Genomic DNA, 27,185 nt, shown 5'->3' with positions numbered 1-27,185 from the left:
CTCAATACCATCAGACTCGCTCTCAATGATGGCATTGTTATTAGTGTTTTCCATAGTTGTACCATTAAAAAGTTCATCACAATGCATATAAAGATGAACTCTATGTTAATTAGCACCAAGGAAACAATCGCTTGTGCAATATATACTACAAACTTAACATCTTATCATACAAAATAAACATTATCTAAACAAAGCATAAGGTGTGTAAGTTTTAAAAAAAGACACAAAAATTTTAGATTTTATCTCACACGTCTTAGCAACATGCATGATTTTCTCCCTTCCTTATCACATCTCTCTCTCTCTCTCTCTCTCTCTCTCACAAAGCATAGGAACCTACCCTCTCACAAACGTGAGGGTCAAGGCGTAGAATTGATGCATTCAAACTACAATCTCTAAAATATGAACATAATATTTTGAATCCCACGAAGTCAAATCGCAAGTCAAAACTTTATTGCATAAAATTAGAAAAGTCATAATAAACATGAATACATTCAGAAATGCATCCAGACATCAAAAGAACGTCTTAAAATGGATCATGAACATGGAAGAGTTTTTGATATGTTTGTCATCAAAATGTACACAATCAGGAACACGATTGTGCCACAGATGATCTAAGAGGCCAAATCAACGTAGCTCACTTCGTCATGCAATTGATAATTGTTTTGGAGCTTCTCCATTCCTAAATTAAGGACCGTTTTTCCTTCCCAAGGTTGATTATCTTCTGGAATAACAAACAAAGGTAGTGAAAAAGAGAGACTTTTCTTGAAATAATGCAATCGAAGCACCGTAACCCAACACTTTACACGTATCAGTTATTGCAGCTATGTATGGAGCTGCCATATATGCAAGTTGTCTAGGCAAGTAGATCCGGTAGATCAGCTCAGAGAACCTAGAACTTTGGAGGTACTCCCAATCATCCGGAACAGAGTATCCTTCATATCTAACAAACCACTGAGTATCATCTTCTTCTTGCGAAGACACACACTCCTTCCTAACCGAGTAAACACCGTACTCAATGTCTGATGAGTATGCCAAAATACGCAACGTAAAAATATCGATAGATGGCAACTTCCTAAGGTCCGCAAAACAAAAAGAAACAATAAATGCCATGAATATTACTTTATACCAAGTCAATTATTTATAAACACACACACACACACACCTAGTCTTGTAGTGTTTGCGGATGGTCCTAACAATTTTCTCATGCGACAAAGGTGCACACCAGAAACGTATCTCTGCTTAAAATAATGCAAAAAAAAAAAAAAGAAGGTCTCAAAAGGAACACAATAAGCATCCACATAAAGATGTAATGGACTGGAACATACCAGGATAAGGATGATCTTCTATGTTCAATACAAAAGACACCTCAGAGATGTAAGAAATTTGATCCATGACCTATATAGCCAAATAGAAACAAAAAAACAGACAATGAGAGGAAGGAATGACATAGTTTACTATATGTTATGAAGAGAGGTAGAAAAATATACTCATGTTATATTTTATAAGTTGAATTGTACACAAAAAAGAAGACAACGATAAGAAGGAATAGAGCCTTCATATGGCGTTGTTCAGTATCTCATGGTACACAATGTTTGTTGTTAGTGCAGTTGTTTCGTTTACATCAATGTCACGTAGGAGAATCTTTATCCCAGCAGTCGAACGTGCACGTGACAATGCAACATATAATTGTCCATGAGTGAAGACCGGTGTCACCAGGTATAGGCCCAAAACGGCAATGCTTTGGCCTTGTGCCTTGTTTATAGTCATACAAAAATCCAATCTAACTGGAAACTGTCTCTGTCTAAGAACAAATGGCAACTCCATGCCAGAATTCACAAAACATATTCGAGGGATAAAAATCATGGTCCCAACCCGTGTACCTGTAATAACTTCTGCCTCCGAAACTCTAGGGTGAAATGCCTTACACACCAAGAGTGTCCCATTGCACAAACCTCCACTTGGATCAAGGTTCCGCAATAGAATTATTGGGGCGTTCATCTTCAACTCCAGGCAATGTGCTGGAAATCCACCACCCAAGTTCAAACCATTTAAAAACTCCACAAAGTATAAGAATGAAACTTGCATCGCGTTTTCCACCACGGAGTCAACACTAAAGTATTGCACGACGTCACCTTTCATTGCATACACGGCCTTAGCATTGAGAATATCAACTTCCAAGTTTTTCGGAGCAAGGATAACCCGCTCTTTGAAGTATTGTGCATGGTCCACATCTTTATCCATTTCAGAATAGATGCAATCTATCAATTCATCCAATGAAGATGAAGAAAGTACCATGTGGCGGGGGATCTCCATCTTCTGATCATCCCCACTTGTCAAAGTCCCATTTCCTACATCCATGAGCCATTCTCTATAGGAAAAATTTGCAACATCACCATCTTCCACACGCATGTTATGTGTCAATCTAAGGATATTCATGTGATTCCATAAGTGTGATCGACAAAGTGTAGCATCAACAATGTCAGCACGTGCTCCCTTGAACACCACTGGCAAGATTTGTTTGAAATCTCCACCAAGAAGCATCACTTCTCCACCAAATGGCTTTCTTGAGCACATGATATCTTGCAAAGACCTATCCAAATCCTCAAAGGCATATCGATGTGTCATAGGAGCCTCATCCCACACAATCAACTTGCATAGTCTAAGCAATTCAGCAATTTGACCCTGAATAGGGATATTGCATGTGCTGTAACTATCGATCTCCAAGGGTATCTTGAACCTGGAATGTGCGGTGCGCCCATTTCGTAGCAGCAATGCTGAAATCCCAGAAGATGCTGTGGCCAATGCAATTTCCCCTTCTCCACGCACGCGTGATAACAAACAGTTGTACAAATAAGTTTTCCCAGTCCCTGCAGGCCCATCCAAGAAAAAAATAGCCCCCCCATCAAGAGTCAATGCATGGCAAACTGTCTCAAAAGCAATCCTTTGATCTTCATTCAAAGTTTTCTCCATAGCATGTGACGCGGACAGCTCTTGCATTCTATCAAGGCATTGCTCTTGGAAAAGCAATGTATTTTCATCATGTGTCATAAAGTGCTCATCAAGCATTGGGATTCCAGGATATTCAGTTAAACTTCGTCCAAATGTACCAAGAATTTTATGCAGATCGCTCAATGCATACCCTTCAGCAACCTGTGCACATCCATCTAAGGACTCATATCTCAACTCCAACATGTGTCGATAGTCCTCATACAAAACACGTCGAAATCTTTCCCATAAGAGATGAGGGGAGGAGGGTTCACAAAACAATAGAATGTTCACAAGCAAATGTCTCAATTGTAAGACTGTATGTGTAATGCAAGCTTCTTCCATGCAACCAAACCATTCCCCATCATCCTCCAAGATACCTCTTGCAATGCATGCTGCCTTGAATGTTGGGAACAATACACCATTTACGAAACGTAGCTCCTCAAATGACTTACATCCTTTACAAATAGTCAAAAGCAAACGGACATAATATCGTTCACCGCTAGAGGGTTGCACAAAATACATCCGCCCAATAGTGTCCCCACGACGTCTCTTCGTCCATTTTTTGGAACCTGAATTCCACACCCACTTTTGAGGAAAATCAATGTACAAAGTATCATTTGCATCAGGATTCTCCAAGCTGCATGTGAACCACTCTGTCAAAGTGGTCTTCTCTGCACCCTCCCTTTGCAAGACATCATTAATGTTTTCATTATCTCGAAATGTCACGATTTGACCAGCTAGAACATGCACGCTTAATCTCTAGACAACTGGTGCATCATTGTGCAAAGGGAATTCAAAAATTCTCCAGCAAGCCTCAAATGCAGATACATAGCATCCATCAGTATACATGTCTATCTCATCAATAATCTCCCTCTCAGAATCTTGTGCTGACGTATGGAATCTTACAGTTGCCCTATCATGCCCCTTGTAGCTGTATTTGTAGACATACTTGACAGCTGAAATTGTAGAACATACCTCAACATTGATATGTGCATTAAATAGTGTCGACAAAATAGGATTATATGGCACAACCCATCGATTATCAATAGTAAAACCCTTGACCTTGGCGGTGAAGCCATTGTTTCGTCGTGAATATATGGGGTAGCCATTATTATCCATGCTTGTTTTCTCACAAAATGGACGTGGATTTTTCTGATACACTGTCTATCTACCATGCAAGGAGATGAAGTATTGAACTGACCACATGGGCCATGAATGTTACAACTAACAATGATGTCGTGTAGCACTGGAAATCGATTTTTATCTGGCAACTCTGCACAAACTATCTTGTCATAGTCAAATGTTGATTGACGCTTACATCGAGGATCTAGAATCAGCAATGTATGAGAATGTGGCAAGCCTCTCTTTTGGAACTCCACTATAGACATGTAAGCCACCACTTTCCCAAAAATATATTTCTTCAAGATGTACTTCATCATGCTTGAGTGTTTTAGGAAAAAAACCCTTGTTGTTATGTCTGGTCGATCAGAGGAAACTTGTCCTGGAAGCAATGCCTCATTTATTTCTGGCCATTTAGGGTTACATGTAAATGTGATGAATAGGTTTGGCTTTCCCTTTGCACGGACAATTTCCATTGCATCTTGATATAATTGGTACATGTGCCGAGGGCCACCTGTAAAAGATGAGGCCAAGACAATTCTTCGACCCGCACACCGTCCAAGGACAACATAACTCTCGGACAAATGCACCATGTCAACCAAGCCTGCATACAATTCTGCCCTTAATGTCTTTTGATTTGTGCGAACCCATGCAAGACGACACTCCTCGATGGCACAATATGCATCAACCATAAATTGTTGAAGTAAACGGCCCCCACGAAGCAAGCATGATTTTGTATTAGCATGAACCTGTAGTCGATATGTATAGTACTCTCTTTGAGTGACACATTGTCGACCACCAACCAATGCATCCAAAGGGCCACGCACATTTGCATAAGGAATCCTCACATGCCATCCATCTTCTCCCTCTGGAAAGACAAGAACATACAATAGTGGCATGTATGACCTATGTAGATTCGAAATCCTCCGCAACCTTCCATCTTGACAATGTATCACAATGTCTTGATGGCCACTTGTTTGTACATCCCCTTGACCTGGCATAATTGCAGCAACCTCATTGCCAATAGGTATCAAGTATTGCCTGGAAGTATTTCTATTTTCACAAATTGTCATTTTGATCTCCACACCAGGGTTGTCACGCAACATTCTACCAACATTGTAGAATGCATTGGCATATGGATTACATGATCACATCATCATTGACAATGCTTCAAGAATGGACAAATCCAAACCATCCAAGGAACTCATACGATTCTGAACCTCATGCTCAGTATCATATACATACATCTGTGCAAATTTGGGTACCCCTGCTTCATGTGGTAGCAAAGAACCAATTCGATGGTACACAGCACCATGTACACAAAAGCAATATGCACCAGACCTACCCATCAATGTTTCATCAATAGTAGCTCCAAGAGATGTAAATGCCATCACACTATTGTAGCTCTTGATGTTTTTTCTGAAAGACCTACTCAAAGCATCACTATTATTGAGTAACCTCTCCAATACACATGGTGGTCGCGCAAGAGGAAAAAGGGACACATTTTCCACCTTTGCAACAATATCTTCCTACGGATGGTGTATGCTCATTTTTCATTTCACATGTCCAAAGATGTGCACCACAAAACTCGCATGAGGAGGTCATGGTTGGAAGCATGGAAGGATGAACCCCTTGTATACATGGATAGGCATGTAGAATGCAAGCAATGCCTCCAAGAGATGTGTCATGAAAATACGGGGCCTGCTCCTCACTTTGAGTGTCTATGAGAGGACAAAAGTGGCCATCATGTCGATGGCGTTTCTCTCTTATGTTGGAGGTGCGTTGCCTTGCCCGTTGTCGACGACTTCTTCTTGTCGCATCCAAACATGATATAATGTCTTGTCTTCGTCTCTGTCCTTGCATGATAGTTTGCATACAGTTTTGTGGAATAATAACATTGCCAGGAACACAATCCCAACAAATGCAAAGGGACTTGTACCATGACCATGGTCATTTGTGGAGGATGGCAAGTATGCTGTACGTTGTATAGCACGTTGGCGAGATAATTCCGTGCAACTTTTCGACGTGCATGCACATGCGAGGAATGACTTGGAGATTCAGGAAGACAAAGGCACGTGTCTCTTATCCTCATTAATGCTCCTGCCAAGAAACATAGAAAACACCGCTCTTATATCAGTGCCATAATTTTTTCGTTTTATTTGCTCTCAAATGCAAGCATGAAATACCGTCAATGTAGTTATTGGAGTATTGTACCCAATATAGGGAAGTTTTTCTTACTTCCAATTGCAAACATAAAATACCCTCTATACATCACAATATTGATTAGAGTAGTGCACCCCAACGAAGGAAGATAGAGTGTGCATGAACTCAAGGCTTGTTAGATAGATCCTTTCTATAGCTTTAACAAACCTCTCCCTTCATACATCACACCATTTCTTCTTTGAGTAATATACATTACATCTAATAGCCATTGGATGAATTAATTATAGAATGATACCATTGGAGTTCAAGACTCTTATTAGATTTATTGAAGGTCTCTTATCACTCCTCTCATACGTTCTCTCTACGATGCCTACAATGGGTCTTTCATGGGTGGCTATATGAAGAAGGTGCAGAAGCTTGAGCAACCCCTAGTGCAGTAGACTTGCTCTCCTAATTCCTTCTCTCAATATCGTAGGTTGGTGTAGCTGAGTGGGTACCGATTGCTTGAAAAACACGTAGGTTGGTGCAGTCACACACACAAAATTTTAAGATTCATCTTTAAATTATACTTTTAAAGGTGAGAAAACCTACAAAGTTGCAAAGAAAAAACATTCAAACATAGAAAATTTGCCACTAAAATTTCTCATATATATAGGTCTACAATGCTTTTCCTAAGAAAAACATTGTTGTGCATGCAAATGCTTGAAGAAAACCTAGGTTTAGTATAATTCTATTACAAAGTAGTATAGTTCTAGTTCCAAGCGAGAAAACCTACAAAGCTCAGAGAAACCTCAAATTTTCTTGGTTTGAAGTCGCGGAGAAAACCAACAAAGTTTACGGAAACCTAAAATTTCTTCGTTTGAAGGTGAGAAAACCTACAAACTTTAGGAAACTTTAGTGTAAAAACGTGCAAATATCGTACATTTGCCTCTTATATTATTTCCCCAAACATAGCAAATTTGTCACTAAAATTTCTCATATATAGGTTTACAATTCTTTTTCGAAGAAAAACATTGTATTGCATGCAAATGCTTGAAGAAAACCTAGGTTTAGTGTAATTCTCTACCTACAAAGTATAATTCTAGTGCGAAGGAAAATTTACCTACAAAGTTTAGAGAAACCTCAAATTTCTTGGTTTGAAGGCGAGAAAACCTACAAAGTTTAGGGAAACCTAAAATTTCTTGGTTTGAAGGCGAGAAAATCTACAAAGTTTAGAGGAAAATTTAGTGTAACGTGCAACTGCAAATATCTTAGATTTCTCAACATAGCAAATCCGCCGCTAAAATTTCCTAATATAGGTTTATAATTCTTTTTCTAAGAAAAACATTGTTGTGCATGCAAATGCTTGAAGAAAACCTAGGTTTAGTATATAAAATTTACCTACAAAGTATAATTTCTAGTTCGAAGGCAAGAAAGCTACAAGTTTAGAAAAACCTCAAATTTCTTGGTTTGATGGCGAGAGAAAGAAAACCTATTAGGGTAGGTAAAGTTCAAATTTCTTAGTGTGATCGTGATAAAATAAACCACAAAGTATAAGGATATTCAATGTAAAAAAAATAGTAAATATCATGGTAAAAATATGTATACTATTTTACCTCTCGGATTTCCTCATATATAGGTTTTTCAAGTTTTAAAAAAAACATTGTTCATCCAAGTGCTCGAATAAACCTAGGTTTAAAACCTTAAAAGTTTAGAGAAATTTTGTATAAAAATGTGTGCAAACATTGTAAAGTTTGCCTCTCAAAATTTCTCGTCTGAAGGGTTTTCCAAGTTTAAAAATAAAACGCTACTCATTTCATGTGCAATAAAAAAAATACCTAGGTTTAGAGATTAATTTCATTTATGAATTTTTAGATATGAAATTCACATATAAGCCTAACTTGAAGTTGAAAATGCAACATAGTTCAGAGAAAACCTTCAAATTCACTCAAGATTTTTGTTCGCCTCCTATCTTTGCCGCATCGGATTCAATTGTGCCGGCTTAGATTTGCTGTCTTCGGCTCGTTTTTGCTCGTCGGCAACCTTGCACTTGTTTCTTTTCGCCGCTCGCTTTGGATTTGACAAACTCAACTTCCCTGTCGATGTCGAGCATGAATGTATGGTAATCAATCCCTCTCTCTCTCTCTCTCTCTCTCTCTCTCTCTCAATGTCGACCATCACCATATGATCCAAGCTCTTATTCTCTCTCTCTCTCTCTCTCTCTTTAATTTATAAATGAAGCCTCATTGGGAACGTTCATTATGTATGAAAAGGGGATATTCATTGTGTATGCAAAGGGCTAAGACACAACAACTCAAAATAGAAAACCTAGGTCCCCATCACACATTTTGCCTTCTAAATTAACATTATTGCAGCTCACTTTTTGTGTGTCTTGGCTGGCCTTGAGGAGCGTGGCAAGCAGTGTTCGAAAGTCTCAACTTAATAATGTGTTGTTTCCAATTTCAAAAATGTCGATTGAGAGCCAGAGGAGAAGGTGAAATTCCACCCCAAATAGGAAAAAATAGTGTCAAAACCAAAAAAATACTCCTAATTTTCTAAAATTTCCTTGGCAAACTCAAGGAAAGGAATTTTATATGTTTGGAAAGGGATTTTTCGCGAACACTGGTTTTACTTTTTAAAGTAACATTTTTGCAGCTCACTTTTTGTGTGTCTTGGTTGGCCCTGAGGAGCGTGGCGAGTAGTGTCGAGAATCTCAACTAAATAGCGTGTCGTTTCCAATTTCAAAAATATCGGCTCATGAGGGCCAGAGGAGAAGGAGAAACTCCGCCCCAAAATAGGAAAAAATTGTGTAAAAACCCAAAAAATACTCCTAATTTTCTAAAATTTCCTCTTGGCAAACTCAAGGAAAGGAATTTTATATATTTGGAAAAAAAATCTCCCGAACATTGGTTTTTCCTTCTAAATTAACATTATTGCAGGTCACTTTTGTGTGTCTTGGCAAGCTTTGAGGGGAGCGTGGTGAGCAGTGTTCGAGAATCTCAGCTTAATAGCGTGTCGTTTCCAATTTCAAAAATGCCGGTTGAAAGCCAGAGGATCGGAGAAGAAGAAATCCGCCCCAAAATAGGGGAAATTAGTGTAAAAACCCAAAAAATACTCCTAATTTTCTAAAATTTTCTCTTGGCAAACTCAAGGAAATGAATTTTATATGTTTGGAAAAATGATTTTTGCCGAATTTTAAAGTAACTATATTGCAACTCACTTTTGGTGTGTCTTGGTTGGCCCTGAGGAAGCGTGGCGAGTAGTGTTCGAAATCTCAACTAAAATAGCGTGTCGTTCCAATTTCAAAATATCGGCTCATGAGGCCAGAGGAGAAGGAGAAACTCCGCCCAAAATAGGAAAAAATTGTGTAAAAAACCCAAAAAATACTCCTAATTTTCTAAAATTCCTCTTGGCAAACTCAAGGAAAGGAATTTTATATATTTGGAAAAACGATCTCCAACATTGGTTTTTCCTTCTAAATTAACATTATTGCAGGTCACTTTTGTGTGTCTTGGCAAGCTTTGAGGAGCGTGGTGAGCAGTGTTCGAGAATCTCAGCTTAATAGCGTGTCGTTTCCAATTTCAAAAATGCCGGTTGAAAGCCAGAGGATCGGAGAAGAAAAATTCCGCCCCAAAATAGGGGAAATTAGTGTAAAAACCCAAAAAATACTCCTAATTTTCTAAAATTTTCTCTTGGCAAACTCAAGGAAATGAATTTTATATGTTTGGAAAAATGATTTTTGCCGAACACTGGTTTGCCTTCTAATTTAACATTATTGAAGCTCACTTTTTTGTGTGTCTTGGCTGCTTGAGGAGCGTGGCGAGCAGTCCTCGAGACTTTCAGCTTAATAGCGTGTCGTTTCCTATTTCAAAAATGCCACCTGAGGTCCAGAGGAGAAGGTGAAATTCCGTCCCAAAATAGGGAAAAATAGTGTAAACACCCAAAAAATACTCCTAATTTTCTAAACTTTCCTCTTGGCAAACTCAAGGAAAGGAATTTTATATGTTTGGAAAAATGATTTTTCCCGAACACTCACACTGGCGAGCGATGGAACCATGTTCTCTCTCTCTCTCTCTCCACAACATATTTTGTTCTGACTTTGTATAATCAGATCCACCACATTGTAAATTTATGGTCTCATAGGTCACTTTGGCCTTTTGAAGACGTTAATATAATTTCATTTCTCTCTCTCTCTCTCTCTCTCTCTCTCTCTCTCTCTCTCTCTCTCTCTCTAAAGATCTCAGCTTAATAGCGTGCAGTTTCCAATTTCAAAAATGCGGGTTGAGGGCCAGAGGAGAAGGAGCAATTCCGCCCCAAAATAGGGAAAAATTGTGTAGAAACCTAGAAAATACTCCTAATTTTCTAGAATTTCCTCTCGGCAAACTCAAGTAAAAGAATTTTATATGTTTGGAAAAATGATTTTCCCCGAACACAGGATTTGCCTTCTAAATTAATATTTTGCAAGCTTACTTTTTGTGTGTCTTGATTGGCCCTGAAGAGCGTGGCGAGCAGTGTTCGAGAATCTCAACTTAATGACGCGTCGTTTCCAATTTCAAAAATGCCGATTGAGGCCAAAGGAGAAGGAGAAATATCCGCCCCAAAATAGGAAGCATAGTGTAAAAACCCAAAAAATACTCCTAATTTTCTAAAGTTTCCTCTTAGCAAACTGAAGGAAAGGAATTTCATATGTTCGAAAAAATGATTTTTTTCGAACACTCGCTTATTGCAGCTTACTTTTTGTGTGTCTTGGTTGGCCTGAAGAACGTGGCGAGCAGTGTTCGAGAATTTCAACTTAATATCGCATCGTTTCCAATTTCAAAAATTCCGTTGAGGGCCAAAGGAGAAGGAGAAATTCCGCCCCAAAATAGGGAAACATAGTGTAAAAACCCAAAAAATACTCCTAATTTTCTAAAATTTCCTCTTGGCAAACTGAAGGAAAGGAATTTCATATGTTCGGAAAAAGAGAGGGCATCCATGTGTCACTCCCTCCTTGATTTCAAGAACCTTAAGAAATAGAGGGCATCCATGTGTCCACTCTCTCTCCTTGATTTCAAGAACCTTAAGAAATATTTGGTTTGAGATGTAAAAATGAAGGGTAAATAGCAAGCACTCTCTCCCATGGTAAATAGCAAGTACTCTCTTTCTACTCTATTCTGTCTACATTCCCTTCCGTTAATTAATTAGTGCTCCAGATTCTTGGAATCTTTGGAATCTAAAAACTTAGAAGCAAAAGTAGAAGGTTGTCGCCACCATCCTCATCATCTTGTAGAGCCAACGTGCCATCGCCAATCTCGTGCAGACCTGTCTCATTCCCCCTTCCCTCGCAAGGAGAACTGGCTTCTCTCGCTGCCATCAAACCAGGCCGAAAATAACCAAATCCATCTACAGCTAAGCAAGCCACGAAGGGCTAGCTCCATGCGTGATTTGAGAGAGAGAGAGAGAGAGAGTTCGCCTGTGTCCCCCCTCCATGCCTCTCGCTCGACTTCCTCGCTGTGCTCCCGTTGGCTCCGGCTCCTCTCTGATCCTTAGTCATCTCCCTCACGAGTTCTCTCTCCCCTCGGGCCCCGCCGCCCCCATGGCAATTGCCCTTTTCTTTCTCAAACGAGATTTTTTTTTGCCCACGTGTCTTGCAACCCTTTTTTTCCTCCTCACGATTAAATTCTCTTCTTCTTCTTCTTCTCTCTCTCTCTCTCTCCACCACGTGCCCCCACCCCTCTTTTCCCTCAAAGCCTCAAGAGCATCACCCAAGATACCCTTAAAAAAACAAACGAAAAATGTAGTTTTCGGGACCTACGTCTCTCTCATGGTAGAAAATGAAAACACTTAGGGTAAAGGGGCCAATAATGAACCACCCCCCAAAAGGAAGATGGCTCCACACCCAAAGAGAGACAAAAAAAAATGAATATGCTTGGAATCTTGCTTAGGTGTCCACATCTGATTTGCTAAAAAGTGTACTACTATTGGGGCTTGAGTGTCTCTGTTTTCTAAAAAGCCCTCAAAATTACGCTTTTACAAATAGAGTGCTGAGGCAAAATCAAAAAAATATCAATCTTGATATCATCTAATGCGTCTTTTCATGAGGAATTGAATGCACTCTTCAAATTTCAAATCTGACCGGATATGAAAAATCCCCCCCCCCCCCCCCCCCCCCAACCACAAAAATGCTACTTTTTTCTTACATGGCCTTATATTGGCCCCTTTAACCTAGTTTTGACTTCTCAGATCTCTCAAAAAGTCACAATAGGTGCCCCAAAATAGGTCCCAAAACGTTTCTTTCATTTCTTTTTAAAAGAATCACCAAAGATGCATGCTTGTGTAAGAGTTAGCTAAACTAAGTGGAAGAGGGGGGGGGGGTGGCGTGGACACTGAAGATGGCACGTGGATGAAAGGTACACTTGGTGAAAGGGAGGGGGCATGGGAATGGCACGTGGATGAGATAGAGAGAGACAAAGAGAGAGATTTTCTCTATCTTCAAAGAAAAAGCGGATATTTTTTTTCTAGGGCAATCGCGTTTGGGAAAAATGTGTCTTAGCTTGAAATCGTGTCGTTTTCAATTTCAAAAATGTCGGTAGAGAGCAACAAGAAAATGATAAATTTTGTCCCAAAATAGAAAAATAATGTAAAAATATAAAATATAAATTTCCTCTTGACAAATCCAAGGAAAGGGATATTGTATGTTTGAAAAAATTATTTTTCCCAAGGTGTCTTCTCTCTCTCTCTCTCTCTCTCTCTAAATTTGAAGGGCATATTGGGAATTTATAACAAAATATTGGGGGTGATTTCATCAACACAGAACAGTGGTGCCGCGATTTGAAGAGGCAGTCGAGGGCAAGTGTCGGCCAGGGCACGTGGAGTGTGGAGGGGAGAGAGAGCGAGACAAAGAGAGAAATGCCAAAAATGCAAGCACGAGCATGGAGATCGAGGGTGATTTGTTTTTTTTTATGTTGTCGATTGCAGACTGGCGGTGTTGTGGCCCGTGGGTTGTATAAGAGGGCAAGCTCTCTCTCTCCATCTCTCTCTCTCTCATCCATCTGCAGGTGAGGCATGCTGTAGGAGATGGTGGGTAGGCACAGGGACAAGTGAGGGCGAAGGGGGATGGATCGGACCGTTGCTTGCTCTCTTCTTCTTCTTCTTCTTCTTCTCTTCCTCCCTTCCGAGCAAGCAAAAGTCATTCCAGCACATGCAGAACCGAACGAGGGCGATGGCCATTATTAAATCCATGTTCAGCTCAGTAGAAGCAACAACAAGGCGCTTCTATCGAATGTCTACAACTGCCAACTATGGAGATGGGGAGATAGACGTAGGGTGCATGCTCGCTTGGGGGTTGCTAGCATGGCATGAGACTTTCCATTGAGTTCTTGATTCCAGAAGGAATATTCTTCCATTAATCTATACTATCTATAAAGGGGAGGGAATTCGGCTCCCCCCTGCCACATGGCGCATGCTCCTTCATCCGGCAGAGAGAAGGTCAAGAGAAGAAGAAGAAGAAGAAAATTTTAACGTTGGTGGGAGAGCACCTCCGGCAGTGAAAATAGAGCGTGCCTTAATTTTTGAATAATCGGTGAGAGGACTACAATTGGCCGCCGCTTTTACTTTGCACGAGGCTCTCTTGAAGTCGTAGTCCTAAGAATAAGAGAGAGAGAGAGAGAGAGAGAGAGAGAGAGAGAGAGAATAGAGCAGTGGTGCACTAGCCATTTTCGAGCTCCTGAGATAGACAGAGGGCGAGAGAGAGAGAGAGAGAGAGAGAGAGAGAGAGCAGAGGACTTGCAGACGCGTCTCCACAAAGAGAGAGGGAGAGAGAGAAAGAGAGCACTGTCGTGATCTTGCAGCGAACCAAACGAGCCGTGGCTGTTGTAGCTCTTGCAGCATCTTCACACAAGCCCCCACGTTGACGTCCTCATACCTCCTGCCTTGAGGTACCTGCATTGTATTTGAATGTTTTTGAAATGCTTTTTTAATATTAAACCCCTCATCGTCGACCTGTTGCATGTAGGGCTTCGGCACTGCAGGGAAGAGAGATGGCATGCATGCAGTTTTGCTACAATATCTCTCTCTCTCTCTCTCTCTCTCTCTCTCTCTGATGCGCCCGGCAGCGTCGTTGATGTCGACCTACAATCTCTGTTGGGTTCGTTGCAAGATCACGGCAGTAACTAGCTGTATCCTCGCTTTGTTTTGAATACCATGCAAGCGGGAGAAGCGCTCTCTCTTTCTCTCTCCCCTCTCTCTCTCTCTATACATCAGCAATGCACCCAGCATGCAAGTGATGCCTGTGACATGGGCAGGGGGGGTTTGGGCATGGTGGCATGTTGTGTGTGTGTGTGTGTGTATAGGCCCCAATCTCACCTCCTTGCTTTCATTTGCTACGACGGGCCCCAAGCTCACGTCAGCACAGCCTATGTCTGATAGCGAGCCCCTCTGCGTGCGCATGCAGAGAGAGGGAGAGAGAGAGAGAGAGAGAGAGAGAGAGAGAGAGAGAGAGAGAGAGAGAGAGAGAGAGAGAGAGAGCAAAGGACTTGCAGATGCGTCTCCACAAAGAGAGAGGGAGAGAGAGAAAGAGAGCACTGTCGTGATCCTGCAGCAAACCAAACGAGCCGTGGCTGTTGTAGCTCTTGCAGCATCTTCACACAAGCCCCCACGTCGACGTCCTCATACCTCCTGCCTTGAGGTACCTGCATTGTATTTGAATGTTTTTGAAATGCTTTTTTAATATTAAACCCCTCATCATCAACTTGTTGCATGTAGGGCTTCGGCACTGCAGGGAAGAGAGATGGCATGCATGCAGTTTTGCTACAATCTCTCTCTCTCTCTCTCTTCTCTCTCTCTCTCTCTCTCTCTCTCTCTCTCTCTCTCTCTCTCTCTCTCTCTCTCTCTCTCTCTCATCTCTCTCTCTCTCTCTCTCTCATCTCTCTCTCTCTCTCTCTCTCTCTCTCTCTCTCTCTTAGTTATGCGCCCAGCAGCGTCGTTGATGTCGACCTACAATCTCTTGGGTTTCGTTTGTCAGGATCACGGCAGTAATAGCTATATCCTCGCTTTGTTTTGAATACCAATCCTAGCGGGAGAAGCGCCTTCCTCCCTCCTCTCTTCTCCTCTCTCACTAAGTAAAATATATATCAATAATGAGCCCCCCATGCAATCGATGCCTGTGACATGGGCAGGATGGAGGCATGTTGCATGTGTGTGTGTATAGGCCCCAATCTCACCTCCTTGCTTTCATTTGCTATGACGGGCCCCAAGCTCACGTCAGCACAGCCTATGTCTGATAGCGAGCCCCTCTGCAGTGCATGTAGAGAGAGAGAAAGAGAGAGAGAGAGAGAGAGAGAGAGATGCAACACTGCACGGGCCGAGCAGCTCCACCCTCTGCACGCTCTGTACTTTTCCTACCTCCAAGTAGTAGCTGGTGTCTACGATTTGGAACAACAAGGTCGTGAGATGAGTTGGTAGAGCGACAGACTAGGGTGACGAGGCACGTGGAGCACTATGGAGGTGGGGAACAATTGAGGGTATCTGGGCTAGAGAGCAAGGCAAAGTGCAACGCTGAAGGGGATGTGTGTGAGAGTGATAAGAAGAATCCATCTAGACAAAGATTCTCTGACTCACAAAAAGATTGATGACAAGACGAAGGATGGGGTGGGTATAAGGAAGGGCGTAGCAGCACATCAGCAGTGATAGTGCGAGCAGGCTTGCAGGGAATTTGGGTGTGTTTTTTGTTTTTCTAACTAAGGTGTGCCACAATTAACAACATGGGGAGCTGTCTGTGTGGCTTAGTTCAAAAGTCTAATGTGTCGATGGCATGAAACGATGAGAGTTTAAAACCCGACCTCTAAATTTTTTAATGGATAAATTGTGAGCAAAAGTTGCACCATTGCACGAAAGTGGAATTGTGGAATAAATAAGCTTGAAGAGCTGCCAGTATGTTACAAATATATTGCTACAATCTTTGAAAATATCACTTTTGTAAGTCTGCAGTAGAAATATTGGTTTTTGCAATTACAAATGGCTTTTTTTAAATCGTTTTTCTTAGGTATTAGTTTTTTGTAGGTAAAAAGGGGGCGATAGCATTGACGCCACGAAAAATTGGTAGAAAAAGTCAAAATTTTTCTTTATGAACGTTTGTGGCCTGCTCAACTTTTTATGCATTAAGATGCAAGGAGTGGAAAAGAAGCCTTTTTGTCAAAATGAGAAAAATGTCTAAAATCTGTAGTGTATTGGTGCCGAAGGCACAGTCCAGGTCCATATTCATTGAAACATGCCCATCGCCGAGCCATCGCCTAAGCTTGGAAGCCTCGATCAGAGTGTGAAGCTAGGAATCTGAGAGGGAGCACTCAACACAATAGTAGAGAAGGTCGGCGAGGGAGAGCATGTGCTTACGATTGCTAGAGACGATGTAGACATGGCCGCATGTCCTCTATGAGAGAGAGAGAGAGAGAGAGAGAGAGAGAGAGAGAGAGAGAGAGAGAGAGAGAGAGAGAGAGAGCATAGCAAAGGAAGATGCTGCTTACGGACCATTTCTTCCCAAAGAACGGCAACCGCAACAATTGGCCAACGAATGATGGGTTCTGATGTACATGAAATGCTAATGGCTACTGCAATTGTTGATATAAGTTGTCGATTGGGCAGGAGTTGGAGACACATGTGGATCTTTCCTTGGATCCTGTAGCCACAGGTAGCCACTAGAGAAGAGCAGAAGAGACGTTGGACAGTAGGCACCCACCAGAGAGAGAGAGAGAGAGAGAGAGAGAGAGAGAGAGAGAGAGAGAGAGAGCATATGCAAAAGATGATGTTGCCATTTCTTCCCAAAGAGCAGTAACCGCAACAATTGGTCAGTGAGAATGATGGGTTATTATGTACTAGCACAAAGTAGATGCAACGCGTGGGAAATGGCCTCTCTTTGCAAAATAGACCATCCACTAGAGAAAAGAGGCACATATGCTCCATACATGAGCATGATAATGGCTATTGCATCTACCCATATAAGCTACCGATTAGGGTAGCAGCTAGAGGCTGGTAGCTGCGATGAAGATGTGGAGTTGGAGAGAGAGGCTTTCAGAGAGAAGGAAAGTGAAGGGGTGGAGGAGGAGGGCAGCATGGAAGTAAGAGAAGTTGGGTCACATAGGAACGTGCCTTCTAGGTGGGAGATAGCCATTCACTTTAGGGTAGCAGGACTCACCATTGGCAGTTGCAAGGCCTCCATCATTGTGAGTATTAGTTTTTCTTAGGTATTAGTTTTTTGTAGGTTAAAAAGGGGGCAATAGCATTGACGCCACGAAAAATTGGGTAGAAAAAGTCAAAATTTTTCTTTATGAACGTTTGTGTCCTGCTCAACTTTTTATGCATTAAGATTCAAGGAGTGGAAAAGAAGCCTTTTTGTCGAAATGAGAAAATGTCTAAAATCTGTAGTGTATTGGTGCCGAAGGCACAGTCCAGGCCCATATTCATTGAAACATGCCCATCGCCGAGCCATCGCCTAAGCTTGGAAGCCTCGATCAGAGTGTGAAGCTAGGAATCTGAGAGGGAGCACTCAACACAATAGTAGAGAAGGTCGGCGAGGGAGAGCATGTGCTTACGATTGCTAGAGACGATGTAGACATGGCCGGCATGTCCTCTATGAGAGAGAGAGAGAGAGAGAGAGAGAGCATATGCAAAGGAAGATGCTGCTTACGGACCATTTCTTCCCAAAGAACGGCAACCGCAACAATTGGCCAACGAATGATGGGTTCTGATGTACATGAAATGCTAATGGCTACTGCAATTGTTGATATAAGTTGTCGATTGGGCAGGACTTGGAGACACATGTGGATCTTTCCTTGGATCCTGTAGCCACAGGTAGCCACTAGAGAAGAGCAGAAGAGACGTTGGACAAGTAGGCACCCACTAGAGAGAGAGAGAGAGAGAGAGAGAGAGAGAGAGAGAGCATATGCAAAAGATGATGTTGCCATTTCTTCCCAAAGAGCAGTAACCGCAACAATTGGTCAGTGAGAATGATGGGTTCTTATGTACTAGCACAAAGTAGATGCAACGTGTGGGAAATGGCCTCTCTTTGCAAAATAGACATCCACTAGAGAAAAGAGGCACATATGCTCCATACATGAGCATGATAATGGCTATTGCATCTACCCATATAAGCTACCGATTAGGGTAGCAGCTAGAGGCTGGTAGCTGCGATGAAGATGTGGAGTTGGAGAGAGAGGCTTTCAGAGAGAAGGAAAGTGAAGGGGTGGAGGAGGAGGGCAGCATGGAAGTAAGAGAAGTTGGGTCACTTAGGAATGTGCCTTCTAGGTGGGAGATAGCCATTCACTTTAGGGTAGCAGGACTCACCATTGGCAGTTGCAAGGCCTCCATCATTGTGAGCATAGGAAGCACTCTCCTCTGCGCACTATATGTATGTGATCATAGAGTAGTGGATCGTCGAGAGTGAGGCTACACTTTCTACAATGGTGATCGCTTGCTATCAAGGAGAGTCAGTGATGGTTGCCGCCACTAGCCACGCAATGCTTGGAAGGTCGTCGGGGAGGGAGAGGTTGGTGGGTGCAATAAAGATGTGGAGCTTGAGGGAGAGACTTTCAAGGCCATTTTGGAACACTATGTATGAATAAGATAATGGCCGGTTTGGAGTGCCTCTGGCCTTGCAGGTTCCCATTCCTCTCCCCCCCCCCCCCCCCCCCCCCCCCCCCCCCCAAAGGCTAAGTGGGATAACTTTTCCGATACTTGGAAAGATCATACACCAATGAGCTATGGGTTTAGAAGCTCTAACACCAAATATCACCCTATAAATACTATGTGTGTCATGAGAGTGAGACCCGCCATGCGATCTTTTTTTAAAAAAATTGTTAAGTTGGAGTTTCATTAAAAGATCCTTACAAGGATCCCTTCCCGCCCTTGAAGCAATGTGCCCTGTTGTAACGATGTGAGCTCATCCTCCTCCTTCATGTGGGTTACAAGTTCGGTCACACAAGAACGTGCCTTCCAGGTGGGAGATAGCCATTCCCTTTAGGGTAGTAGGACTTACCATTGGTGGTTGCAAGGCCTCCATCATTGTGAGCATAGGGAGCACCCTCCGCTGTGCACTAAATGTATGTGATCATAGAGTAGTGGATCGCTTGCTATCAAGGAGTGTCAGTGATGGTTGCCGCCACTAGCCAGGAAATGCTTGGAAGGTCCTCGAGGAGGGAGAGGCTGGTGGTGGCGATAAAGTTGTGGAGTTGGAGGGAGAGGCTTTCAAGGCCATTTTAGAACACTATAATGGCCGGTTTGGAGTGCCTCTGGCCTTGTAGGTTCCCATCTCTCTCTCTCTCTCTCTCTCTCTCTCTCTCTCTCTCTCTCTCTCTCTCTCCAAAGGCTAAGTGGGATAAATTGTCGGATATTTGGAAAGATCATACACCAATGAGCTATGGGTTTAGAAGCTCTAAACCCAAATATCACCTTATAAATACCATGTGTGTCATGGTAAGAGCAAGCAAGACCCGCCACATGATCTTTTTAAAATAAAAATGTTAAGTTAGTGTTTCATTAATAGATCCTTACAAGGACCCCTTCCCGCCCTTGAAGAAGCATGCCCTGTTGTAACGATGTGAGATCATCCTCCTCCTTCATGTGGGTTACAAGTGACCATGATCAGTGCATATCTATATGGCGTGTCAGCATCACTACCAAGTATGTTTTGTTGTGTTGATTTGACAAGTGCCAAAGTGTCTAGCTCGTCCGCATATTGGTCGTGTCATGGAGTAGTTATACCTGCCTTATTAGTGCCAGCTCTTGACATGCTTACATTTACCCTTAATTTTATCACTTTTGTAATTTGTGTGTCATACTCACAGATCAGCCTATTACTGATGCAGATGTACATGATGTACTTGATGAGGAAAGGTCTGAAAATGAGCAGGCTAGAGGTATGCCAAAATGGCTGGTGCACACTTTGCGTGACAGTAAATTGGATGCACCTTTGTCTAGTCGTACTCGTTCAGGCTCTCGCCATGCATCTTATGCATCAGATTGTTATGCTTTGGTTGTGTCTAGCTTACATGATGTTGAGGAGCCTCTGTCTTTTGATGAAGCACAGAATTCAAAAATTGGAGGGCTGCCATGCAATCAGAATATGATGCACTTATAGAAAATGACACGTAGACTTTATGTGATTTTCCTCCTGGCAAAAAGGCCATTGGTACTAAGTGGGTTTACAAGTTGAACCGCAAGCCAGATGGTGAGATCGACGCCATAAGGCTCAACTTGTTGCAAAGGGTTATGCACAGCAAAAAGGCATAGATTATGAAGAGACTTTTGCTCCCACTTGTCGTATGACTACTGTGCGTTTTCTATGTGCATTGGCAGCTCATTTTGGTTGGGATGTACATCAATCAGACATTGTTACTGCTTTCTTCAATGGTGACATTATTGAGGAAGTTTATGTAATGCAGACTCGCGATTTTGTCATAAAAGGACAAGAGGAAAAAGTGTGCACATGTAAGAAGACTTTGTATGGGTTGAAGCAATCTCCTCATGCTTGGTATGAGAAAGCTGACACTCATTTGGTTAAACGAGGCTTTCGTAACAGTCCAACAGAAAGCACATTGTATGTAAAGCGTGAGGATGATGTACTTCTCATTTTGGCTCTTTATGTCGATGATTTGCTGATCACTAGACCAAACGAGAGACATATTGTTGAATTTAAGGCTGATTTGAATGCTACTTTCAAGATGAAAGATTTGGGGCTGTTGCATCATTACTTGGGTATATAGTTTAAGCAATGTGATGGTGGTATTGCCTTGTCAGAAAAGTTACATAGAGACATTTCTATGTAAGTTTGGACTTGAGGATTGCAAACCTATTGCCACTCCCATAGAAACAGGTTTAAAGTTGAGTCTACATGATGCTGGAAATACTGTTGATGTCACTCTTTATCAAACTGTTGTTGGCTGCCTCATTTATGTATGCAACATGAGGCCAGATATTCAGTTTGCAGTCTCACAGGTCAGCAGATTTATGCATAGCCCAGGGTCTCAGCATTGGCAGGCTGTCAAGAGGATTTTTTGCTACCTTAGTGGAACTTTACATCTTGGCTTGTTTTATCCCAAGGGAGACTCACATGCTTTTTCGGACTCAGATTGGGCTGGTTGTTTTGACACACGAGTGTCCACAAGTGGTTTTTGTTTCATGCTTGGTAGTTCATGTATATCATGGTTGAGCAAGAATCAACCTATTGTGGCCACTTCGAGTTGTGAGGTTGAGTACAGGGCAGTCTTCACAGCTATGGTTGAGTGTGTATGGCTCAGACGCCTTATGGCTGATTTGGGTGATGGACAGGACACTGCCAACACTATCTACACTGACAGTCAGAGTACATTGGCAGTTGCGAGGAACCCAGTTTTCATGCTCGCACAAAGCACATTACCATTATGTCAGGGAGAGGCTCTCAGCAGGACAGATCAGCTTGGCTTATGTGCCAACACAGGACAACCTTGCAGATCTTTTCACAAAGGCATTGTCTCGTGAAAATCTTGAAGCTTTCCGCAGAGATTTGGGCTTACTCCCCTTTGTGGAATGATCATGTCCTCATGGCATGGCATTTCCCTTTACTCATGTGCCAGCTCTCGTTCACCGCATCACTCTAGGGGGGCTTTGTTACCATATACATGTGGTAGTGATGTGTGTGAACACACTAGGACCTCCGGGGCATTTTTTCCCTCTTTAGGAGGTTTTTTCCCTCGACCATTGTATATACGCCCATCACTCTAGGGCTATCTATTTTTCCATTGCATACTAAGTAACACACTCTCTATTGTGTGCCTTGAGCTTCCTTCATCTTCTCCAAGCTGTGTGCGTTTTCTGCAACCCTAATTCCAATAGATGCTTCAATTGGTTCAAGCATCTCTGTTTGAAATGGAGACTGTTAAGAAGAAAAATAAAATGGATGAAGATCTGGATGCAACTTTAGATGCGGTATATGACGAGAGACGAGTCCTTGATGGATATAATCCAGAGCGCTACCTAGAGTGTTATGAGCTGGAAACCAAATTAAGAGGGATACCTGAAGAGTCAATGGTCAGATCTTTTGAGCCATTAGTGAGTTCAGATTTGAAGGAATAGATTCAAGAGGTTACTAAAGCCTGCAAGCGACAACATGGAATATTTCAAAGAAGTTATTGTACATGTAAGCTATGAGCATTACAAACGCTATGAAGAACAGAATCCAGGTCTACCGAACTACACAGATATTTGATGACAAGTACAATCAAAGATAGAAGCTCTGATTGATGAGTGTATTGTGTAAGATGCTACCTTCTTATAGGCTAATGATGACGACATAGTTAAAGCTATGTATGAAAAGTTGGGTTTTGGAGATGTTGTGCATGAAGTAGGAATCTTTGAGGGTGAGGCTTTATAGATTCAGGATACACAAGATGAATTTTGCAAAGAACCTAGACATGCAGTACAGGAGGAAAAGAAACCACGGGATCAAAACAACGAATTGGCTAAAGCTCAAGAAGAAATTGTGCAGGTGAATGAGTGCAACCATATTCAAGTAGACATGTAGGAAGATTTGGTTTCAAATGATACTTTTGCTACTAACTCGAAATTAGAGAAAACAAATTCTGGTACAAACTCTAGCATAGAGTTGAATGATGATACAGATGGTATAGGTCAAAGCAGAGCTGCTGTTGAGAGTAGCTAGACCATGGATTCGGGTATACCAGATTTTCCAAATTTGGATATACCAGATTTTGAGGATTTGGCTAAGCAAGAATATGTACTTGAAGATCTGCAAAATGTTGATTCAGAGGGGGTGCAGACTCCTTCATTGACAAGTTGTTGTGAAGTCGAGCTACCAAAGTGGAAAACTGATCTTGAATGTGATGATGATGAATTAGAGGGGGTGCAGACTCCTTCTTGACAAGATTCTGTGACCTAGAGCTACCAATCTGGCAGATTGATCCTGAATTTGCTAGTGATTTAGAGGGGGAGCAAACTTCTTCTCTATCAAGAATTTGTGACACAAGGCTCGCAATATGGCAGAATGATCATAAACTTAATGATGTTGATTCAGAGGGGTGCATAGTGAAATGAGATCTCTTGTTGATGAATATGATTGGTTTCATTGTGCGAATGATACAGACAGGGCAGTAGATGAAATTTTCAATGTGCATGGTGAACTTTGTGCTACAGAAGTGCAAATATATTCGGTTGAGGGTGAAAGACTTGAAGACCAGTTTAACGCAGATGTATTTAGTATGCATGTCATATGTGGAAATCTTAGTTTACAGCAGCCTGAGATGTGCAAGATGGAGGAACCTTCTGAGGCGGTGGACCTAGATATTATGTGCTTATCGGATGAAGCTTTGGAAGGGTTCTCAAATACAGATGCTAAGGATATCAATCAATCTATATTCACGCATGAGCAAGTTTGTTTAGATGCAGTAGATGATGAACTTATGTAGTTGTTGGATGATGATTTACTTGTTTTTAAGCCTCTACAAGATAGAGAATTGTTTTCTAATGCATCTTGCAAGCCTAATGAAGAGACTTTTACCAGAGACTTGATGTATTCAGATATCCATGATTAGGATTCCAATACTAGTGATAATGAAGGTGCACTGCCAATGCTTTTACCTGTGGTTATTGATTGACAATTGGATGAGCCAGTTGCATAGGGGATATGGCAGTATTTAGTGCTACCTAATGCTGTATGGAAGTTAATGTTACCCTATGATGTAGGGAATTTTGATCTAACTTTTGACCCAGGAGGTGACAGATATATGCATGGTCCGAGGCAATTGACTTATATGCCATATGATCCAGGCGGTTTTCATAAAGATTTGTGGGTTAATATATAATTATGCTCTTATGATTGGAAATTCTTGTATCTTCCCTATGATCCTGGAGGATGGTACAATTTTTTTAAGGAATTCTCACAGTGGGGCAAATGATTGGTTTCCCGTTTGATCCCGGGGGCTACTAAAGTGCCAGTTACAGATTTGAAGAGTACCGGTTATCTATTGTAGCAAGCTGCATGGTACAAGGTTTTGGTTTCTAGATTATGCTAAGTCGAAAGAGATTTTGGTTATGCGTTCAATAAGATTACATGGTTGGCTTCCTATTGACTTCTTTGGACAATCAATGAAGTATCTTCACATCTTTGGAGTTGGTTCTGCTACCAGAACTTGAAGTAAAGGACTTGATGGCCATTCCGTGTGTGGACTGAGTAAGACATACTTGAGCTTGACAGGGTTCCCTAAAGTGTGCTTAATGGTCAGGCCATGTGCATCATTAACTGGAGCACTCAAGTCTAGCAGGGTTCACTCAACAGGTTATCCATAATTGAATGCTTTGGAGATACGACAGATACGGTTCATAGATTTTTCATGGCCAGCTACCTAATGATTAAGCTATAACTTTGATGATAGGGTGTAATCCTTACTTTATTTTTCATATGTTTACCAGTTACGTGAGTCAAATGATGAAATAGAGCTTAAGGTACCTATAGCAGATGCATATTGAAGTGCAGTTGGCACATACCGACGGTGGCTATCCGATTCAAAGGGGGTGGATGTCCTGCAGCTCCGCTCCCATGCTAAGAACGATGCCAAAAAAATGCACATCTAGCTTATTTGAAGCTTATCTAACTAATGATGAGTGTTCAGGGCTTGGTAACAAGCTATTTTTACGATTAATGTAAACCATATGAGGCTTTAAAGGGCCAACAGGTGCCTTAATGATTCTAAAAAAGTAGTATTATTGAAGTGAAGACATATCAGAGATTATGATCTAAAATTGTAGTGCTTGAAGTGCTCTACCAGCTTGTCTTTACGGCTCGTCGATTGGAGCTACGGAGAAAAAGTTATGGCAGTTTGAAGTTTAAGTCGAATGTAGATCCGTACCGCATTGGGCAACTGCAGTTGAGGTGACAAAAATGAAATGAACTGATCACTTTGTGGAGTGCGTCGATCTTTTCAGATCAGTGATTGAAGTTACATTTTCTAAGAGATTGGCCGTCAAAGATTCACCGAGGACCGGTTCCGTACTAGTCTGGTTGGCTCGGGCGGAGTGCCATCTAGGAATTTTTTATTTCGACTAAGTTTTGGAACGTCATGCAAGAATGCTTTGGTTGGTATGTTGTGCCTGGCAAGAATATTATTTATTGGAGATTGCTGATAGTAGGAAATGCCCAACACGGCTATGGCTTAAGCACATACAAAGTTGAGGGTCTCTCTCAAAATGCAATCACCTACACTAGAATCTTGAAGGTTGTGTCGTGGGAAATGGCAGCAAAATACACGATGACATTGTTAGTCAGGGATAGTTGGAGGAAGAAGCCAATTGACTTTGGCCACACAATTGATCCATGTGTGCTTAATGTGCTGCCTTTATGAAAACACAAAAAGCTCTTGATGAGCTCGAGATGAGCTCATTGTTGAAATGTCGTCTCATGGAGTGTAATGATTGTCCGGCATGTATGCCAAATGTGGCACCCTTGCAAGGGCTATGGCCGGCATGTATGCCCAAATGTGGTGCCCTTACAAAGGCAAGGCCACCCATATTCACAAAGGGGCATGCCGCCCACCCAAGTTAAAAGGCCGCCCATTAAATTAGAGAAGGGCATTAGTGTGGAAAAGAAATAAAAAGAAGGAGCATGGAAGGCAGGGCACCGAGCAGAGACTACGCAGGGGAAGATGAAGTCGCACCAACCTGTACGAGCAGTGAATGAGGGTGCCGCAGAGACGAAAGATCATCAACTTCCCATGGTGCTCAATTTTGGTCCAGCTCCTGCCACATTTCGTGCTATTGCAAGCTCCACCTTGCCACATCACCGGCGTGATTCCCAAAATGACGGCGTCGTAGGTGCTAAATTGGGGATGGCTATTAAAAGTGAGAAGGGGCATCAATGAGGGGTTATGGCAGGGAGTTAAGCAAAATGAAGAGGAGAATAACAAAGGCATAGAAGGGCTCTCTCTCCCTCGCTCTCATCCTTGGCAAGCAAGCAAGGGAGAGACTCTCTCTCTCTTTCTCTTTAGTCCTCGGCTAGTTCTTGTGCTTGATAACCAGAGTGAATGCTCTCGCTCTAGACATCCAAAAAGGAAAAGCATAAGAATAAGCGGATTTTTAGAGGAAGCAAGGAGAGAGGTAACCATGAGAGATGCATGCGAAGTAAAGAGAAATTTGAGAGCTCTTGGCAAATCAGAGCTTGAAGCAGGAAAAGAGGAGAAGAAGAAGGTCAAACTAGAAAAGAGAAATTACCAAGGGCATACAGAGCCTGATGGCAATCAAAGTAAGTTGATTAGAGAAATTTGTGAGCGGAAATTAAGCCAATGAAAAGCACATAGAGTAGGAAGTTGCAAGACAGTTGGCAATAATTGAAGCATGATGACTGACACAGTGAACTTAAATAAAGTTTCCAGAATCTTGATTGTAGATGAGGCAGATAAAGTGATAGGAGGAAATTTTCATCACCGACATCAGTTCGAAGGTTGATTAATCATCATCTTAAGCCCCGGTGTCGCTAATGGCGTGGTTAATTTTATAAAAAGGGAGCTTAAACTTCTGATCCGAGTGACGGTGCTGCTAATAGCCCGCCTTGGCTACGAATTACATTGTACTCAGAGTTTGAATTGATTAATTGAAGACTACGGTGATTGCCAAAGCCATATGCATCTGTTTTTCTTTATCTCTTTCGCACCTTTCATAGCCAGAGGCCCCATGCCTGCTCGGCTCACGTTTCAAACACATATCCCTCGAGAACAACTTCTCTTATGTGCCAATGTATTATCAATTGAGTACTTCAGATCGATGATAATGGCACACATCTTTGGCACTATGTGGATATAAGCTCACAATTTATGCACCGGTGCACTGTGATGTATCCATGTGAGTGTACTTGTGCCACGCACGTATACCATAGGCTTACATGGTTGAGATTGTCCTTGCAGCAAGGGCTCCTTATTATTATT

General features: G+C 41.9%; 1 protein-coding gene across 1 annotated transcript; it reads right to left on the bottom strand.

The window, feature by feature from the left end:
- Positions 1–1,554: 1,554 nt before the first annotated feature.
- LOC147442630 (uncharacterized) lies at positions 1,555–5,213 on the bottom strand. The gene is made up of 3 exons (XM_086529399.1): positions 4,532–5,213; positions 3,817–3,944; positions 1,555–3,747 (listed from the first exon to the last, which is right to left on the bottom strand). Exons 1-3 carry the CDS (start codon positions 5,211–5,213, stop codon positions 1,555–1,557), a joined length of 3,003 nt encoding a protein of 1,000 aa, XP_086385525.1.
- Positions 5,214–27,185: the final 21,972 nt, after the last annotated feature.

Source organism: Adiantum capillus-veneris, chromosome 14 (assembly GCF_014529385.1).
Source record: "Adiantum capillus-veneris isolate H3 chromosome 14, ASM1452938v2, whole genome shotgun sequence".
Lineage (NCBI taxonomy): Eukaryota > Viridiplantae > Streptophyta > Polypodiopsida > Polypodiales > Pteridaceae > Adiantum > Adiantum capillus-veneris.
Note: the sequence above shows the minus strand (reverse complement) of the source record. Positions and strands in the feature narration are given on the sequence as shown.